Source organism: Lithobates pipiens, unplaced genomic scaffold, assembly GCF_037356315.1.
Source record: "Lithobates pipiens isolate NorthernLeopardFrog02 unplaced genomic scaffold, aLitPip1_a1.2 Scaffold_8, whole genome shotgun sequence".
Taxonomy (NCBI): domain Eukaryota; kingdom Metazoa; phylum Chordata; class Amphibia; order Anura; family Ranidae; genus Lithobates; species Lithobates pipiens.
The window spans coordinates 597,113,959-597,135,486 of NW_027507903.1; the positions used below are offsets into that span (position 1 = coordinate 597,113,959).

The 21,528-nt window shown below is 43.9% G+C and overlaps 1 protein-coding gene across 1 annotated transcript in view; it reads left to right on the top strand.

Moving 5' to 3' along the window:
• The window catches only part of LOC143961258 (complement C3-like), a 189,214-nt gene that overhangs the window by 62,885 nt on the left and 104,801 nt on the right, over window positions 1–21,528 (top strand). Inside the window, exons 9-15 of the mRNA XM_077470491.1 lie at window positions 2,209–2,329; window positions 2,411–2,526; window positions 8,482–8,625; window positions 11,838–12,050; window positions 14,854–15,054; window positions 18,452–18,613; window positions 21,056–21,185. Coding sequence (XP_077326617.1) covers window positions 2,209–2,329; window positions 2,411–2,526; window positions 8,482–8,625; window positions 11,838–12,050; window positions 14,854–15,054; window positions 18,452–18,613; window positions 21,056–21,185 — 1,087 coding nt within the window. The remainder of the gene's footprint in view (window positions 1–2,208; window positions 2,330–2,410; window positions 2,527–8,481; window positions 8,626–11,837; window positions 12,051–14,853; window positions 15,055–18,451; window positions 18,614–21,055; window positions 21,186–21,528) is intronic.

Sequence of the window (21,528 nt, forward strand, 5' to 3'; positions counted from 1 at the left end):
ACAAATTGCATTTTGTGTTTACTTGTGTTGTCCTTGACTATTGTCTAAATTGGTTTGATGTTCCGAAACACTTAAGTGTGACAAACATGCAAAGGAACAGGAAATGAGGAAGGGGGGCAAACACTTTTTCACACCACTGTATATAATAAAATAAAAAAAATAAAAACCCTGTCACCCCTTCACACAAATAAATTCAAACACAAGCAAAGGACACAAATGTGTACGTAAAAATCAATTGCGCGACAGATGTGAGATATCGCTATGAACATTGGAGTGAGAACAGTAATTCTAGGGTAACACTAAATTGACAACCTGTAAAGGCTTTTAAAGCAAGCATCACCTACAGATAGTTTTGAGTACTGTTGTTTTTCGCCATTTCATGGGCACATGCAATTTCAAGCCTTGACATGGTTCGTATCTATTTACTTACACAATCCCATTACCGTATTATCTCTGATTGTGAGTAACGCGCTTAACGAGCGTTTCACAATACGAGCTATTATTTTTTCCAATTCCTGATTATTTCCAAGCCTTTCCGAGGGTTTTCAAGTGCATCCGAGCGGTCTCCGAGTATTTTCTCCGGCGCTCCCCCCTACCTCTGGCCACACGCGGTACTGCATACAATAGCAGACAATGTGGAACGAATTATCTTCGTTTTCCATTGACTTCTATGGGGAAACTTGCTTTGTTATGCGAGTGCTTTGGATTACAAGCATTCTCATGGAACGAATTATGCTCGTAATCCAAGGCTCCACTGTATTTATATTTTTACCAAAAATTATTATCTTGTGTTTGTGTGAGCTAAAATTAATTTATTGTGTGACAAAAAAAATGAAACTGCCACAATTTTGATTCAACAGGGCCTATGCTTTCCGAAAAAATATAATTGTTTGGGGTTCTGAGTAATGTTCTAGCAAAAATGCAGATTTTAATGAGTGGGAAAAATTCAATAATTGCCCCTGGATTTCAAGTGGTTAAAGTGACAGTCAGCACTTCTATTAAGATCTATTATTAACATTGCTAAACTGGAGCTAAATGGTACTTTATAGGCTTCAACAAAGTTTGCCTAAAGCTCAGAAAATGCTTGTTGTACACATGGATCTTACACAAGCTAAAACCTGTGTAAATAAGAGGGTCTGTGTACACAGCCTTTTTTGTTTGCATCGGAATTGCTTCACTCCCCAGTCAAGTCAAAAGGAATGCAAAAGCAGGTCAGCTGCAACTGTAATGAATTCTCAAAATAATGCAAGTGGAATGAACCTTAAAGTATCTTAAAAAGAACATTCCACCTGTAGACGAGTGTGGGTAATTTCTGCAGGCGGGCAGGAGGCCATTGAGGACTAAATGTCCTCCTGCTATGGGCTCCAGGCAGCAATCTTGGGAAGGACAACAATTTTAATTGATAGTGAAATCCTGCGAGATTTGGGAGGTCATATTTTATAAATAGGGCATTCTACTTCATTTGGTGTGCTTGTGGTGTGGGAATAAGATAGGGACATAGCTGCCGCTGGTTAGGGACAGTGTAAAAACAGTATTACAGAGAGGTACCTCAAGGAGGGAAAGTCTACCATTGGTAGCTATGGGACCGAGCAATTCCATAGCCTCCTCCAAGGAAAGTGCTCCTCTAATGTTCTGATATGTTAGTATTGTAAAGTGCCTTTTGGATAAGGTATGATATATTACTCTTGTAAAGTGCCTATCAGATAAACATTGCCATCTTCTTCCTGGAAAAGTGTATGACCAGCAATATTCTGTATGTAGTGCTATTGTTGTAATCTGCCTTATTTCTGTGAGCATTCCATTTCTACAATATTAACAATGTTTAAGTATTGTTCTGTTTCTCCAATCTAAGTACTCTATATGTGATCCAGTTGTGACACGATAGCTGCACATTGCAGTCTTAATATAATTAGCAGATAATGACTCAATCCAAATGGCATCCTGCAGATCATAGAAAGTTTTAATCCAAATCCTGTGCAAATCTTCACAGATCGACATCAGATGAATCAAAAAAATCAAAATGCTGTATGTATAGCTCCGACAAAGAACCATTTATGTAAACTCTCCAACCACTATAAATCTGTTTAGTCTCAACCTTCCTTTAAGCGAAGGATAGATACACCCTACCTACATAACCAAATATATACAGGCTATAAAAAAATATAGAGTATTTACAAGACCATGAATGCAGATGTTTTGTATTTTTAGCTTAAAGAGGGGAAAGCAGAAGTGAAACTGCAGAGGTACATGATCACCGGACGATACTTTGACCTATCCCTCCTCATTGGAAAGTCTCTCTATGTCACTGCAACTGTGTTGACCAATGCAGGTAGGAAAAGTACTCAGTGTTGGTCTGGAGTTTCAGCAAAAAAAAAAAAAAAAAAGACTAACATTTTCATGTGTCTTTCAGGCAGTGATATGGTGGAAGCAGAGAAGACTGGGATTCCAGTGGTAAACAACGCATTCAAGATACTTTTCACCAAGACCTCCAAGTACTTCAAGCCTTCATTGCCCTATCTGACCAAGGTAAGGCTGCCCAACACTTACTGTGGCAAGTACAAGAAGGGCTTACACTTGCTAATTCTTGCAGATGGTTCATTTTTTTATTTTACAGAAAATGTGGCAAGTGGCAGTGATGAAGTAAGACATGCAGACATGGTAGAAGGTAGCAAAGTAGGAAACTGGCAGAGATCTTGCCACTATAGTCACACCAAGATTAAAAAAAATCCAGTGGTTGAGTTATGCAGGCCATACACGGTCGAATTTCGAATGAATTTTCTTTTCAAAATCAGAAAATTAGTTTTTTTTTGTGATCCGATGATGCCACCATTGATTTTCGAAATTCGGCCGACCAAGCCTTCAATTTCACCTCATGTTGTTACAGAAAATAATTTTCTTGGCCGGGAATCTTCTTTTCTCTCCGTAAATTTTCTTTTATCTCCGTAAATTTTCTTTTCTTATTACATTTCTCACACGATTCTCCCAGCATTGATTAGAAAATCGTTAGTTTTTCAAAAAATTTCCAACATGTCCGATTCTTCAAATTTTATTTCCGCACGAAAATCGGATGTTGTTGCAGCCCACTAATGGTGCAAAATTCATACGAAAATTCTTAGATACGATTTTCGAAAGAAAATTCTTTCGAAATTCGAACCGTGTATGGCCGGCATTAGTCAACCGACTTTCACCCACAAAAAAAGTTTTGTTGAGCCAAAACATTTAAACCTTAAAGGGGCTTTCCATTTTACATGTATTCCTGCATAATTACATCAGGTGACTTTCTCCTATACCCTCAACACATTTTACTTTAATTCAGGATAATAGGTTGCAGAACTGATGTTTCATGATTTTGTGCGTGTTGGAGAATTTAAACACCTAACAGTTTCTTCTATCTCTTGGACACTGCTGAGGTTCTGAGTCTCCACACCAGCTATGCTTGTTACGAGAGGCAACCATTCTTCCTGATTAATTTTATATTTATTTTATATTATGGAGAATGTAGCAGGAGATGCTAGAATATATAAAGTTCCAAAGTCGACAGGAACAGAGTGTGGAATTATGACAGGGAGATGTCATTACTGGGGTCTTTAGGACATACAGTATACTGTAAGAATACATGGGCCAACTCAACCTAAATTAGCACATTTGATTTGGACCATCTGTCCTATTGGGTAGGTTTCTCTTTCACTTCCTGTACCATAGCCAAAACAGGTGAAAGGAAATCCCTCAAATTGATTGAATCCCTGGTTGTCACCATGTAGGCAGGCACAGTCTGTTCTCTCTGTCTGTGGTACCGCAGCATGGAGAAGAAGTCCAAGGGAAACACCATTTGTCTATGATTTCCTGGGTCAATGGATTAGCGTTCAGGTTGGATACACTGCGGCCATCTGACCCTTGGCAGCCTTGGGTCAGCCGGTCTATTTAAGTCCCGGTCCCAGGGTTTGCCACACATTCTTGCATGTGGCTAGTGTAGGGAGACTTGTTAGGGAAAGTACTAGTGGTAGGAAAAGGTTCCTGACGAGGAGGGACAGGCTAAGGACTCGCCCTCCTGGGACTGGATCGGCCAAGCAACACTCTACCATATGAAACAGACGCTATCGGCACCTCTCCTCAGCCACATCTGATTACATTGAACTGTGAGTTATTTCCCTAGTAATGCTCTCCCAGCAGCTTGTCTGTAACATTGGCATTCTGTTCAATACAAGTTCCAAGTCTTACTGCAATTGCACTCTGTTTACTGATGCCCCGCGCTCCACCTCCCCACAACCAGATCTGGTATCCCCATTGGATGATTTCCTCCCTATTTCTGTTCTAGGGACAACCCAACATTTACCATTTTCTTTCACTTTCACTCATGGTGATAGCAGTAAACAAGGCAAATAGAGATGGTGAATCTCCTTAACAGGATCACAGACAGCAATAAATACCTGACAGGATTTCCAGTCCCTCTACAATCTATCCGACACTAAAAAAAAGCTTTGCCTTTAGTTATATTTTAATGATACAGTTCACTCGCCAACATTTGTTTTATTGCTTACCACCCGCACTAAAGCCTATAGAAGGGTACAACACAGCCAGGGGCGGGCTGGGCCGGGGGGCAGGGTGGCAATTTCCCCCTAGGCTGCCCTAACAATATACACATAATGGCCGGCGGCCACTGCTCACGTTTTTTTTTTTTTTTTTGGGTCAGGGCAGGGGCTGCCAGCTGAGGCAGAGGGACGGGCGCGGAAACTCAAGAGGCACTCACACTCACTTATGTAGTGGAGGCCGCTCTGTTCCCGCACCTCCCATCAGTCGCGCTCACACTAATCCACTGACAGTGGAGTGAGAGCCAACCTGACCTGTCAGTTCGTGTGGGGGATTCCCCCCCCTCCTCTCCTCTCCTCCTCTGAAGTTTGCAGCCTGTGTGAGTGTCCGCCCACTCTGTTCCCTCCCCTGCTTCCTCATTGGTAGAGGGAGGGAGCCCATCAGAGCCTCCAGCAGCTGCAAAGCATCATGGGACATGTAGTCCTAGTGGCCTAATAGCAATTCCTGGGCGCAAAAAATTCCCTAGCCTGACCACAGGAAGAGAACAAACGAGAAGCTGTGGGGGAGCAGACTGTCACCCCATGAGGCTGATCCCAAAGACAGAGCACAGATAATGTAAGTTTTTTGGTAAATGTGTTTTTTTTATTTTTTATTACACTATGAAGATTTCTCACTTCTTACCCATTGTTTCAAGCTGGGAGCTGATATTATTAACCCCTTCATGCCTAAACCTTTTTTGACACTTCTTTACAAGTAACAAATCTTTTGTTAGAAAATTACTTAGAACCCCCAAGCATTATAGCATTATATATATATATATATATATATATATATATATATATATATATATATATATATATATAATTTTTTTTTTTTTATAGCAGAGACCCTAGAGAATAAAATGGCAATTGTTGCAATATTTTATGTCACACGGTATTTATGTAGCTGTTTTTCAAATACAATTTTTTTTGGAAGAAATACACTTTCATTAATTTACCACTTCAATACCGGGCATTTTCATCCCTTCCTGCCCAGGTCAGTTTTCATTGTGCGGTCATGCAACATTGTACCCAAATTAATTTTTTACCACAAATAGAGCTTTCTTTTGGTGGTATTTGATCACCTCTGCGGTTTTTATTATTTGCACTTTAAACAAAAAAAGAGTGCCAACTTTAACCACTTCAGCCCCGGACCATTTTACTGGCCAAAGACCAGACCACTTTTTTTGCGATTCGGGCACTGCGTCGCTTTAAAGCGGAGATCCACCCTAAAGTGGACCTTCCGCTCATTGGAATTCTCCCCCCCTCCGGCGCCACAATTGGCACCTTTCAGGGGGGAGGGGGTGCAGGTACCTGTACAGTACAGGTATCTGCACCCACTTCGGGATAGCTCTCTGCGGAAAGGGGCGTAGATTACGCCCCTTTCCGAAAGTCCCCCGCTGTCTGCTGGGAAACACACGGATCCCAGAGGCAGCAGGTCCATCCTTATTGCACAGCGCGACTCGCACATGCGCAGTAGGGAACCGAGAAATGAAGCCGAAAGGCTCCACTTCCTGATTCCCATACCCAAGATGGCGGCGGCAGCACCCGAGAGACTATCGCGAGATCGGCTTCGGGTGCCGACATCGCGGGCGCGCTGGACAGGTAAGTGTCACTATTTTAAAAGTCAGCAGCTGCAGTATTTGTAGCTGCTGGCTTTAAAAAAAAAAAAAAAACGCGGACTCCCGGCGAACTCCCTTTTTAACTGACAATTTGGCGGTCGTGCGACGTGGCACCCAAACAAAATTGACGTCCTTTTTTTCCTACAAATAGAGCTTTCTTTTGGTGGTATTTGATCACCTCTGCGGTTTTTATTTTTTGCGCTATAAACAAAAATAGAGCGACAATTTTGAAAAAAACGCATTATTTTTTACTTTTTGTTATAATAAATATCCCCCAAAAATATATAAAAAAAAATATTTTTCCCTCAGTTTAGGCCGATACGTATTCTTCTACATATTTTTGGTAAAAAAATCGCAATAAGCGATTATTGATTTGTTTGCGCAAAAGTTATAGCGTTTACAAAATAGGGGATAGTTTTATGGCATTTTTAGTAATAATTTTTTTTTACTAGTAATGGCGGCGATCAGTGATTTTTATTGTGACTGCGACATTACGGCAGACACATCGGACATTTTTGACACATTTTTGGGACCATTGTCATTTATACAGTAATCACTGCTATACAAATGCAGTGATTCCTGTGTAAATGACACTGGCAGTGAAGGCGTTAACCAGGGGGTGGCAGTGTAGGGGTTAAGTGTTCCTAGGGGTGTGTTACTAACTGGGGGGGGGGGTCACTGATCTCTGCTCCAATCACATGGAGCAGAGATCAGCGTCATTTGTTGCTAGGCAGAACGGGGAGATGCTGTTTACAACAGCATCTCTCCGTTCAGCCGCCCCGTGAGACGATCGCGGGTATGCCCGTGGCGATCGAGTCCGCGGGACCCGCGACCGGACTCACAGGGGTCCCGACCAGATTGGACGTACCTGTACGCCAATATGCCTGCCTGTGCCATTGTGCCGACGTACATCGGCACGCGCTGGTCGGGAACTGGTTAAAAAAAACACAATATTTTTTACTTTTTGCTATAATATGCCAACTTAAGCCTTAACAGTTTAGGCTGATGTGTAATTTTCTACATATTTTTGGTAAAAAAAATTGCGATAAGCAGTAATAAGTTATAGCGTCTACAAAATAGGTTATTGATTTATGGAATTTTTATTATTTTTTTCTTTTTACTAGTAATGCTGCAATTTTTATTGTGACTGTGACATTGCGGTGGACAGATCGGACACTTTTGACCCTATTTTGGGATCAGTGACTTTTATACAGCGATCAGTGCTATAAAAATGCATTGATTACTGTATAAATATCACTGGCAGGGAAGGGGTTAACACTAGGGGGCAATCAAGGGGTTAAATGTGTTACCTAGGGAGTGATTCTAACTGTGGGGGAGATGGGACTGACTAGGGAGGAGACCAATCCTATATACTAGGAACATACGATCTGTCTCCTCTCCCCTGACAGGACGTGGATCTGTGTATTTACACACACAGATCCAGATTCCTGCTCTGTCATGAGCGATTGCGGGTGCCCGGCAGATATCACAGCAACCGGGTACGTGCATCGGCTCCTCTGTGACGTGTACCTCAGTGTACTGCCAGGAAGCCAAGGATGTCCTATGATAAAGAGCGCACTGGTGACATCTATCATAGAACCTGGTCCAGGAGGCACGACTTCGTATGACAGAAGCCGCACTGGGTAAGCGGGAGATCTCCGCTCTGTGTTATCCAGCAGCTTTTCTCTCTCTAATCCCCATGCACTGAACAGACTGCATTGATGGGCACTGACAAGGCTGAGCTGATGGGCACTGGTGAGGCTGCATTGATGGGCACTGACAAGGCTGAGCTGATGGGCACTGGTGAGGCTGCTTGATGAGCACTGATGAGGCTGCATTGATAGGCATTGGTGAGGCTGCATTGATGGGCACTGTTGATGGTGAGCTGATTCGTGGATTAATGGGCCACTTGACTAGACTTGCCCCCCAGGCCTAAGGCTGCCAGCCCTCCCCTGAACACAGCTCTCCAAGATATCCCTGGAGGCCCTCCCACGTGCGCGCCTCCCGCACAGCCTTTCAGCTACGCTTTATGATTGGCGTGTGCCTTGGACACAGCATACCACAGATTGGGGTAAAGAGCCAATCTCCATTTCCCACCTGAAAATAATCATTCTCATTTACTGCTCTTTTTTTTCAGTATACTCTATGTCTAAAATATGTTTTAGCTCTCCAATTGCACTAATTACAGCGGCAAAGACCAAAACCACCATTGAATAAAATGGTCCAGTTCTCATATGCAGTTTAAAAGGTATAAAAGAGGCCCTACTCTTATATATATTTTTTTTCTTTTCCAGATTTTGCTGCAGAATCCTGATGGCTCCCCAGCCCCAGGTGTTGAGATTTGTACAGTGGAGGACAAATGTTCTAAAACCAGCACAGACGGCACAACTGTAATTATTATAAACACCCAATCTGACATCCAGGAGTTGAAAATTCTTGTAAGTGCTTGAAGACAAGCGATTAAAGGAGTAATGTACTCTGTTTAATGTGTAATTGTCATTTTGTAGCCATTGGGAACACATTTTATACGTCACTACAGGATGTACGAGCTAGTGGGAGGAACCACATGTAGCATCTTCCTAGAGTAGAATGCTAGGTATATTTCATTTTTGGCTCCTTCTGTAATCAAGCGAGCAGTGATTGTTTGGCCTGGTCTTTTCAGGGTTTCACAGGGTGTGATTGCTTCCCCCTGCCTCTAGAGAAAGTTTACAGAGCTTAGGGAGGTAGAATTCAATCACCAGCCTTAATATTAATTAGGGCCTAGCCGATTCCTGGGGAAGTGTGGCCAGATGGTGGCTGGGGAGCTGATCTAGTCTGGAGCTCTGGAGTGATTGTCTTTCCCCGGTAAGGAGAGTTTCAAGTCCAAGGGGGCTAATGCCCCTGAGGTAGCCTGAGGACTGTGTTGCTGTTCTGTGAGGTCTCAGCGGTGGCACAGCTGCGACCTGGAAGTGATCTAGTACTGACTGCAGTATTTTATCAAAGGGATCTGGTTTAAAGAAGGACCGTCTCACTCACTGGATCATGTCTGGAAAAATCTGGAAGGTGGCTCAGAAACTGAGTTGATTCCTGGTGACCGTGTACTTTTGGGATATAAGTGCTAGAGATAGACTGGACTGAGACAGCTCTTATAGGGTCTCAGATATAGGTTATTTAACCATCCTTAGCAGAATCCTGGACTGTGAGCTTCATGAAGAGTACCCTCCTGTGCAGTACAGTGTTCCTGAAGTGCACTGAGTACCTACAGCTGTGCAAATGTGCAGGATAACCAGGTGCCAAAGAGACCGGCTTATTGTCCCCAGCTGTGAAGCTTTGAGACTGTTCAGAAAGATACCTCATGGTCCCCAGCTCTGAAGGTCTACAGGCTATAAAAAATACAATCATGGAAATTTAAAACATTAGACTAATGAGTCTATCAATTTTATATAGATCAAAATAAGCTCTATTCAGACCTGTGTCTTTTATGGTGCATTTTACCATGCATTATCGCATTGCTTGTGTAGCACTGACCCCCAAAGGAGCGGATGAATCAATTGGGCTTACCATTACCTTCTTCACCTTGTGCGTGTCTAGGGGTTTCCCGTGGTAGATGGTCCAAGAACTGTAGAGACTGACACCAGATCCATTTGAAGGGATATTTATTTGCCAAAGATAGCTAATGAACACAGTCTCTCAACATGGGGTTAGAGGGTTTAGGTAGGGAAAAAGTCCAGGTACACTTGGTGTTAAGCCAGTATGGAAAAACACACCTCTCACGTCAGGAAATCCAGAGAACAGCCATTCACAACTGGATCCTCACTCTTATTGGATAGTCCTTCTCTCACTAGGTCTAGCAGCCAACAAGGTGTTTAAATCAGATACAAGTCTCTGCCACAGACTTGGTGTAGAACACTTTAGTAAAACTGAAGAATTTGAGACAACTTGTAGAACCCTCATATGGTACCAGTATCTTGCAGCCGGTACGGCGATACCACACGAGGTTGGATTCACAGTCTTCCAACTGGTCCAGACTCTTGTTGAGAAGCCAACCCTTGTGTGGCCTTCTCCCGAAGAGTCCTCCACTGGAAACCTTCACAGTTGCTGGGCCTCTCCACTAACCGAGACGGCACTGGACCACCTCCGAATCCTTCCTTCAGTTTCTTTACCTCGCCAGCCAGCCCGAGGTTTTAAGTCAGGTGGATCCGCACCCTAGGCCATGGCAGTCCTGGGGGCTGGTCAGGAGGTCCAGGACCAAACAGTCAGAAAGCACTTCTGGACCGGAACCCCAAAACACGTGACATCCGCACCTTAAGTACCCTCTCCCAGAAGGCAAGAGTGACACTCAAATTGGGCTGGTTCTGAGAGAGCGTAACCTTAATGCACCCAACTAGAATGCATTCTGCACCCTGCCATGATGACAGCGCCACCTATGGTCAGGCAGAACACCAGGGAGTCTAGCTAGACTGGTGCTGAATTCTAAATTTAGGATAATTGAACCCAAAACCAAACTGCGGTTCAAGGGTAAAGTTAAATGACAAAACACATAGCGCATGCTCTTCAGGAGCCGGCGCTATACTTGGTAATGCAGTGCAGTGCATTGCTATGCTATTCAGTTTGGATGATATCTCTATGTACCTTGCAATTGATCTATGTTTGCACTGTGGTACTCTGCATTAAAAAATGCTGCATTTCCTTTAACACCTGCATCATGGTACATTGACAGGCTATTAGAAATTAATGGGCTGTCTTACAGCAATGCATTTTTTTTTTGTTTTTTTAAATATAGGAGTTTTATTAAGAAAAAAATATTGAAATAACAATACAATTAAGCAACCATAGATCATTTGCCATGGTAAGCGTAGTACATTAGGGGTTACAAGAGAGACATAATTTACAATTCGTCACAGCAATGCACATTAATGCACAGAATGCCCCATCACAATGCAGATGTCTTGGTGTTAAGATGGCCATACACATATTGAATTTTGGCAAGTTCCTGATGAACTCGGTGGCCAAAACTTGCTCAGAGGGTTGCCTGCCGGCCACCTCCCACCTTGATTGAAAAATGAAGGAGCTAGGCTTTAGTTTGCTGGCCTATGCAATCAGCTGCATCCAATCATCTGCGGGCTTTGTTCAAATTTTCAAATTTTTTTGACAGCTGACAGGGTCAGCTGTCAAAATACAATAACTGCAATGGGAGAATGATCCATCCATGCTGTAGACCAGTGGTTCTCAACCTCAGTCCTCAAGTACCCGTAACGGGCCATGTTTTCAGGTTTTCCTTTACTTTGCACAGCTGCTTTAAATCAATATCAATGACATGGTATTTATAAGAGCTATTTTATCTAAAGGGAAGTTCCCAAAATATGGCCGTTGGGGGTACTTGAGGACTGAGGCTGAGAAGCACTGCTGTAGACCATAGGCTGAATGGAAAAAATCTATAAGTGAATAGCCAGCTTTATGAAGAGTGCACTTTGGACATTTATTATAATGGTTGGACACATTTAATAAGAGATATTAAACATTGTATTAGCATAATGACATCTTTTTTTATATTTCTTCCTCTACAGGACTTTTTAGACTTTTGTGAATGTGTAAATGTTTTTATATTTTTTTTTGTTTATATCTTCATTGATCAATAAAGCTGTGGTTTTGACGATTTGTTTTCCTCTAGGTGCGGACTAAGGCTGTAGGTATTCCTGATCACCGGCAGACTGTAGGCTCTTTGACTGTGACAGCTTACAAGCCGTTGAGCGGATCAAAAAACTACCTCCACATCGGTCTCACGGCAAACCAGGTCAAACCGGGTGAAAACTTGCAAGTTCAGTTTCATATGAATATTGCAAACCCGAGTGTCCAAAGAAGCATCCCCCACATCACCTACATGGTAGAACCTTCAAACTATCTATCCTATTTTAAAAAAAAATGCTTTTTTTTTTTGCGTATTTCTTAATCAGTTGTGGACACTGGGTGTGATTCAGAAGTCCAAAAAACAATAACATCGAAGTACACAGGGTGTGGTTTGCCCTGTCCTTCCCTGTACCTAACCTTATTATACCGAGTAGAGAAAAAGGATCCTTTATCCCGAGGATGTAGCAGAAGATTTTACGTACCGTCTACTCTACCTCACCTCCTTGATTCACTCACAGAAATACTTGGGAATACATAACCCCTGTCTTCCTGAAATGTCAATAACTGGCCTTAGTGCTCTCATGTGGAGTTGAGGAAAGGAACCTGCTTAGCCTATATATGATTTAACAAGCTCAAAGAGCTAAAGCTTACTTAAGGTTACAGGTATGTAGATACTGTTATGCGCCTCAATGGGGAGCCTGAGATGGTGAGGGTGGCCTCTCTTATTGCTCCAGTCCAAGCACTCCTAGATAGTAGGAAAAAAAGTATAGTGACGAAGGAGTGGCAAGAATGTCGGTCAGCAACTTGGGTCAAGCATTGACAGAGTCATGGTCAGCAACATGAGCAGGCATTGACAAGTCAGGTTCAGCAAATTGGGCAGGCATTGACAGGGTCAGAATCAGCAACTTGGGGCAGCCTTTGACAGTCAGGATCAGCCACTTTGGCAAGCATTGACAGAGTCAGAATCTGCAACTTGGGCAGGCCCTGACATAGTCAGAAACAGCAACCTGGGCAGGTATTACCAGAGTCAGATTCCGCAATTTGGGGCAGGCATTGACAGAGTCAGGGTCAGCAACTTGGGGCAGGCATTGACAGAGTCAGAATCAGTAACTTGGGGTAGGTATTGACAGAGGCAGGATCAGCAACTTGGGCAGGCATTGACAGAGTCAGAATCAGTAACTTGGGGTAGATATTGACAGAGTCAGAATCAGTAACTTGGGAGAGGCATTGACAGAGTCAGAATCAGTAACTTGGGGCAGGCATTGACAGAGTCAGAATCAGTAACTTGGGGCAGGCATTGAGAGAGTCAGAATCAGTAACTTGGGGCAGGCATTGAGAGAGTCAGAATCAGTAACTTGGGGCAGGCATTGAGAGAGTCAGGGTCAGCAACTTGAGGCAGGTATTTACAGAGTCGTGGTCAGCAACGTGAGCAGGCATTGACAGATTCAGGGTCAGCAACATGGGCAAGCATTGAAAAGTCAGGGTCAACAACTTGGGCAGACATTGATGGTGTCAGAATCAGCAACTTGGGCAGGCATTGAAAAGTCAGGGTAAGCAACTTGGGCAGGCATTGATAGAGTCAGAATCAGTAACTTGGGGTAGCGATTGACAGAGGCAGGATCAGCAACTTGGGGCAGGTATTGACAGAGTCAGGGTCAGCAACTTGGGGCAGGTATTGACAGAGTCAGGGTCAGCAACTTGGGGCCGGCATTGACAGAATCATGGTTCGCAACTTGGGCAGGTATTGAGAGAGGCAGGATGAGCAACTTGAGGCAGGCGTTGTCAGAGTTAGAGTCAGCAATGGGCAAACAGGATGCACCTACACACAGAAACATGACTATGCACAATTATGTGAACATAACTGTGCACAGGTGCATATGCATTTGAAAGCACCGAAGTCCGGCTACGCAGGTTAGTTAATTTTTCTGACAGATACTGTGGATAATACTTCCTTTAAAGCAGACATTATGGACAAAGTGCAAGTTTACTTTCATGATTCAATAACCCACAAGAAGTATGCAGGCCAAGAGCTCAGAATTCACAGGCTGCATGCTTGGTCAAAATCAGTGACTTGCAATGAAGCAAGAAAGGGAAGCACTGGAGCGGGTCAGGGCTGGACAGGGACAAAAATTTGGCCCTGAACTTCATCCAGACCGGCCCACTTTAATTTTGCAAACACACAAAAAACAGTATATAAACTGTACGCAATTGCACAAAAAAGCCCCTAGAGAGCCCCTCCTTACATCTGGGTCCCCAGAGAGCCCCTCCTTACATCTGGGTCCCCAGAGAGCCCCTCCTTACATCTGGGTCCCCAGAGAGCCCCCCCCTTACATCTGGGTCCCCAGAGAGCCCCCCACTTACATCAGGGTCCCCAGAGGGCCTCCCCTTACATCAGGGACCCCATATAGCCTTCCCCTTACATCAGAGTCCCCAGAGATCATCCGCCTTACATCAGGGTCCCTAGAGAGCCAACCCCTTACATCCGGGGCCCCGCAGAGCCCCCCCCTTACATCCAGGTCCACAGAGAGCCTCTCTCTTACATCAGGTTCCCCAGAGAGCCTCCGGCTTACATCTGGGTCCACAGAGAGCCTCTCTCTTACATCAGGTTCCCCAGAGAGCTTCCGGCTTACATCAGGGTTCCCAGAGAGCCCCTCCTTACATCAGGGTCACCAGAAAGAGGGCAGGTAGTGGGCCGGGACCCTGTGGTTGGGGACTCCTGGACTGACTCTGGGCTATGGGCCCCAGATTTGGGGCTACAGCCTCAAAAGTCCCCCCCCCAGTGATGCCACTGGCTGTCACTGAAACCGGCCCACTGAGCCATCGGTCCACCGGGAAACTCCCTATAGTCCCTGTGGCCAGTACATGCCTGGAGCGGGTACATTCAAAACAAGTCAGCAGTGGCAAATTTAGCATTTCAGTCCCAAAAATTCTCTAAAGAGTTTGAATGAATGGTGTTTAAGCCTATTTTTCTTTTTTTTTTATAACTCCTGCTCTGTCATTTTCAGCCTCTTCATCCTTTTTATTAGAATAGTGATCTGTAAAACACATCCTTTCCACAGATCCTCAGCAAGGGCCGGGTCATAAAACTGGAGCGCGTGCAGCGTCAGCCAGAACAGACTATTATTGCCACATCAATTGTGATCACAGGGGAATACATCCCATCCTTTCGCATGGTGGCCTACTACGTGGTGCCTGGCTCACAAAATGAGGTTGTGTCCGATTCCGTGTGGGTGGACACAGCAAATTCCTGCATAAAACAGGTGAGGCTGACTGTAAAGGAAACGTATGGTGGCTATGTATATATTATCATTATTAATAATAGTCTGGAAAAAAAAAATATTTTTCTTTTTACTGTCAGGTTTAATATGAAATACTGCAAATGAATATTTTGTGTTCTTGTTTCCAGCCAATAGGGGGCACTCCAGACTCATTATTACTGGGTGAATCCTGACTTTAAAGTGAGGATCTTTCCACAGCCTGGACCTGCTGAGCAATGTCAGCTGACAGCGGGCAATAGCTGGCTGTTGGCTAAAAATGGGTCACAAAAGTGCAGAACGAACTGTACTCCTCCCCAGGAGAAGTACAACGAAGCGGTATGCTGTCCCTTCAGAGCGTGTGCACCGGTGACCTCACCGGCTGCTTTCCATGTGAATATCTCCTAAACACCGCATGTTTAGGAGATATTCACTGTATCTACAGGTAAGCGTTATTATAGGCTTTCTTGTAAGTACAAGTTCAAAAGCTGGGTTTACTACAGTATAAGACTGAATAAAAGCCAATCATATTGACCAGGCGTAAAGGGCACCATACTGTGGTAGGCAGTGCACTATATATATTTTTTTTTAACCACTTCAGCCCCGGAAGATTTGGCTGCTCAATGACCAGGCCATTTTTGCTATCGTCGCGGCCGTGCGACGATGTACCCAAACAAAATTGACGTCCCTTTTTTACGACAAATAGAGCTTTCTTTTGGGGGTATTTGATTGCCTCTGCAGCTTTTATTTTTTGCGCTATCAACAAAAGAAGAGTGGAAATTTTGAAAAAAAACACAATATCTTTTACCTTTTGCTATAAAAAATATCCCACATTTTTTTCCTCAGTTTAGGCCGATATGTATTCTTCTACATATTTTTGGTAAAAAAAATTGCAATAAGCGTATATTGATTGGTTTGCGCAAAAGTTATAGCATCTACAAAATAGGGGATATAGGGGATTATGACATTTTTATTTTTTTATTTTGTTTTACTAGTAATGGTGGCGATCTGCGATATTGGGACTGCGATATTGCGGCGGACATATCAGACACTTTTGACACATTTTTGGGACCATTGACAATTATACAGGGATCAGTGCTATAAAAATGCACTGATTACTGTATAAATGTCACTGGTAGGGAAGGGGTTAACACTAGGGGGCAATCAAGGATTTAACTGTGTTCCCTCACTGTGTTCTAACTGTAGGGGGGATAGGACTGTCTAGGAGGAGAGAGAGATCGGTGTTCATACATAGTATGAATACACGATCTGTCTCCTCTCCCCTGAGAGAACTGGGATCTGGGTGTTTACACACCCAGATCCCCGTTATCGCTCTGTCATGAGCGATCGCGGGAGCCGGCGGTCATTGCACCCACCAGGCACTCGCATCGGCTCTGGGCACATGTGTGCCCTAGTGGCCCATAGGCGAAGTGATGTAAGGTAACATGGTTTCGCCCAGCCGTGCCATTCTGCCGCAGTAAAACTGCGGCGGCTGGTCGGCAAGTGGTTAATCTCTTAAAACATTTCATAAAATTGCTTAGAAAAGTTTTTTAAGGTTTAAATAAATCACTAAATTTACTGCTTACCAGAATGTGTTGCCCCTTGCACCTGCTCAACTTGCACAGTAAGGTTAGCTAAAATCCAGTATTGGGTCATTCATTCATACATCCTACATGACCATGGTGCAGAAAGTATATTGCAAATATCTGCACCCGGGATCTCAGTCGTTCCAATCTCTGCTCAGCCTGTACAACTGAGTGACGGGCTGAAAAGAGTCGAGGCTGTCTGCTGCTGTAAACATGTATCTGCACATCCAGTGGTTACCTGCAGCTAGGGATACATTTTTGCCCTTGGATAAAATCTCTCTGCATCCAGGGTCAGAAATTTGTCCCTACTGTAACCCATGGTTTGCTAGTGTTTCTCTCAGGCTCAATCAATGTAGGGATTCATGTAGATGATACTGAATATGCGGCAGGAATGCCAGCGGGGGATGGAGCTCATCCCAGCTCCTCACTCACTAAAGGGAAGAGAGGAAAAAAAAAATCCCTGGTGCCACACAGTCCTATGGTAATGTAGTAGTGATGGGAGAGACTACCTCAGCCCGGGTTCCCGCCAGGCCACACCCCAATGTGTTTTGCTTTATCCCTCAAAGCTTAAACATGGGGACCACTGAATGTGCGGATACATGTTAACAGCAGTGGCTCTTTTCAGCCCGTCACTCAGGTGAACAGGCTGAGCAGCTTATAAAAATGGGAACATCTGGAATCCTGGCTGTAGGTATTCATGGTATATTTGCCATTCCATGGACATTTAGAACATATGAATAAGATCTAAAGCATGATTCACATGGTAATTTTTTTTTTAGTTCAACTCAGTGGGCTGAACAAAAAAAAAAACTAGGGAGCTGAGGAGGAGCTCGCTGTACTAATGAGTACACTACCACATTACAACTGCGTGTATTGCGTTCTATTCAGTTGAATGGGGATAATTTTTGCTGCATTGCATTGCAAAGTCTCATGGCCCCACTCTGCTGTTATATGTTTTCACCTTACCTCCCCCAATATAAAAGTGTAAATGATGCCTTTGAGTTTGAAAGACCTGAACCTCCCCAGGAAAATAAAATATCTAAGGCCCTGAGACGATTTTGCACAATCCTATGAAGAACTCAAGAGGAGCTGCACCTAAAAAAAAAATATTAAAAGCCAGCAGCTACTAATATTGCAGCTGCTGACTTTTAATAATATCACACTTACCTGTCCCAGGTTCCAGCGATGTCGGCGGCAGATGACGAGCGATCGCTCGTCTCGCTGCAGGCACCGCCGCCATCCTCTGTCAGGGAATCAGGAAGTGAAGCATGAGGGCTTCACTGCCCGGTTCCCTACTGCGCATGCGCGAGCCGCGCTGCGCTGGTTCCCCGCTGTGTCTCTGGGAACTGTGTGCTTCCCAGAACACAACGGGGGGGCGGAGCCATGCGGCGGTGGGCGGAGCCGTGCGGCGGTCTGTCCGGAAGTGGGTGCAGTTACCTGGATTATCCAGGTAACTGCACCCCCCTCCCCCCCGAAAGGTGCCGATTGTGGCACCGGAGGGGGGGAGGGATAATACTAGCGGAACTTCCCCTTTAGGGTGAAGAACCGCTTCAGGTTAAACTAGCCCACTTGGTCTCAGTATCTGTGGTGGACATGTTATAAATCCCACCTGGCAATTTAAGGTGTCCTTGACTACCTTTGTGTATTCTAAATCCTCCTGGTACATTCTTCATATTATAAACCAACATAAAATGCAAGGGTGCTCCCTAGATTCTACAAAACACTGAGATATCCATTTTGGTGAACTGCCCTTGTAAGAAATGTATTGTCTTTGTGTAATCAAGTCCACTGACACATTTTTGTTTCTCCTCTGCCAGCTTGAGCTTTCTCAAGATACAAGGAAATTTGTCCAGGACCCCCAGCCAGGGACACAAGTGGTGCTGAAAGTCACAGGAGAACCTGGAGCCAGTGTCGGCATGCTGGCCTTGGATAAGGGTGTCCTTGTCCTGAACAAGAAAAATCGAATGTCACAAAACAAGGTAGGAGCGTCAGTATAGACCAAGGGGGATTGAATTCCAAAGCGTAACTTCTAAATCTATTATCAATAGTTCTTCTCCAACACCTTCTAAAGATATACAACAAAGTGAATATAGATTCCTCTTCATATAGGATATTTTTTTTTATCCCCTTTATTCAAGCCCCAGCACTATAACTGGGTCAGGGGTCCAGGATTTGATAGGCAGTGCTCCCAAATTCCAATTTTTCCACACTGTGAGTGGCTGCACAGGACAAACTGTTGGTTACAGCTTGGGCACAGTTCAGGGGGTGCCAAGGGAGCATGCCCCAGAACAAGACAAGAACGCATATATGTTTCCAATGGCCGGTAAGGCCCACCTGCCCTTCTAGCCCATTTATGTGTAGCGCTGTTGGCGTTCAGGTGCCAATAATTGTAAACAATAAGTTTACAAAAAAAATGTCAGTTCTGGTCAACAGTCCTCAGAAGGGATGTGTTGGAGTGAGTCCAAAGAAGAGCAACTAAATTAATTAGGGTATTGCAGGACAGCAAATACGATGAGTGATTACAAGCACTAAATGTATTCTCGCTAGAGAAGAGACGCTTGAGAGGGCACATGCTAGCGATTGACAAATACCTCAATGGTGATCCCAGCATAGGAAAAAAAACAATTCAGTTTCAGGGCGTGTAAGAGGACACGGGGCCACACGATGAGACTGGATGAGAAGCGGTTTAACCTTAAGCTGCGCAGGGGGTTTTTCACTGTCAGGGTGGTAAGAATGTGGAACTCTCTTCCACAATTGGTGGTATCAGCGGGGAGTATTGATATTTTTAAAAGGCTTTTATATACAGGTAAATGGGAAATGATTATCGACACTGACACACATACACCTACACAGGTTGAACTGGATGGACTATTGTATTTATTCAATCTTACCTACTATGTAACTATGAAGGAAGCAACATTTTCCAACAAGCCGGTTCATGAGAAGGTATTTGATTGATTGTCTTATCCTGAACGAGAATAGCCATGCATGGACTGAAATTCATCCGGTTCCTGCTGAACTGACCAAATTTCCGAACCATGTATTGTCCAGCATTAGAATGCTTTGTTTCAATAGAGTGATTCACATGATTGCATTCTCCTTCTGATCCAACAGTTGTAGTGAAAAGTGGGAGAATTTTGATGCATTTCAGAAACTTTGCTTATTCAAGAGAACTCCTACATGACATCCCATAGCAGCCCCTATGGACTAACAGCCAAAGCAAGTCCCCCCGAATGTGTTGGAGGCACCTTGGATGAGGGCAGCCATCAGACACTTTGGGACCCTTTACACAGCTTTAGGCCTGCCCCCCTTGCAATCTTAGAAGAAAACCTGTTATGCCGCGTACACACGAGCGGACTTTTCGACATCCAAACTCCGACGGACTGAGTCCGTCAGACTATCCGATCGTGTGTGGGCTGCAACGGACTTTAGCTTCGCTAAAGTCTGACGGACTTTAGAAATGAAGCATGCTTTAAATTTTCCCGACGGAACTCCGTCGGACCCGGTCCCCTTCGAAAAGTTCGCTCGTGTGTGTGCTACTCCGACGGACTAAAACCGACGCTAGGGCAGCTATTGGCTACTGTCTATGAACTTCCTACGTCGAATCCCGTCGTACGTCATCACGTTCGACTCCGTCGGAGTTTGGTGTGATGGTGTGTGGTCAAGTCCGTTCGGTCGAAAAATCCGCCAGAACTCCGTCGGAACTCCAGCGGAACTCCGTCGGAGGTTTGTCAGACTTAATCCTTCTCGTGTGTACGGGGCATTAGAGTCTGCAAAAGAGGTTCACTCACTCCAGCAGGACAATGACCCTAACCATACAGCCAAAGCTACAATGGAATGGTTTTGATCAAAGCATATTTATGCGTTAGAATGGCCCAGTCAAGTTCAGACCTAAATCCAACTGAGAATCTGTGGCAAGAGTGTAAAATTGCTGTTCACAGACGCTCTCCATTCAATCTGACAGAACTTGAGCTATTTTGCAAAGAAGAATGGGCAAAAATGTCACTCTCTAGATGTGCAAAGCTGGTAGAGACATTCCCAAAAAGACTTGCAGCTGTAATTGCAGCGAAAGGTGGTTCTACAAAGTATTGACTCCGGGGGGCTGAATACAAATGCACGCCACACTTTTCACATATTTATTTGTAAAAAAAATTTGAAAAACATTTATCATTTTCCTTCCACTTCCCAATTATGAGAGACACTTTGTGTTGGTCTATCACATACAATCCCAATAAAACATAATTACATTTTTGGTTGTAACATGACAGAATGTGGAAAATGTCAAGGGATATGAATACTTTTTTAATGTACTGTATATTGCCTGACTCCCCTACTCTCATCCTTATTTCCAAATTACAGGGTTGCATATATTGGTCAACATTTCTGCGTTCATTAAAGAAAATGTTCTAATTCTTTGGCAGGTCTGGAGCGAGGTGGAGCGAAGCGATCTGGGCTGTACGCCAGGAGGTGGAATCGACAGTGCTGGGGTTTTTACTGATGCCGGACTTGCTGTTGAATCCAACCTTGGCCTTATCAGTCAAACTCGGAATGGTATATATCAAAGAGATATGGGGATGGAAATATGTATATGTACTATGTGTATGGATTTAAAAATTTAAAATGAGTAGTTATTACTGTTGAACCTTAGATAAAACTTTTAATAGTTAGTTGTCTAGATATATACACTGTATGAGGGCAGTACCGAAAGTAATGCAAAAGTGGGGAAAAAAAATTTCATTAACTTACATGGGTCATTAAAGAAGACCTCCAGTCTCCCCTAAAAAAATGAACAAATACCAGAAAAACCCTCTAGTGGGACTTTAAGGGGGCATAGACTCCAAAGAAAGAAGTAAAGTAGTATAAAAGTACAAAATGAATTATAACAATAGAAAGA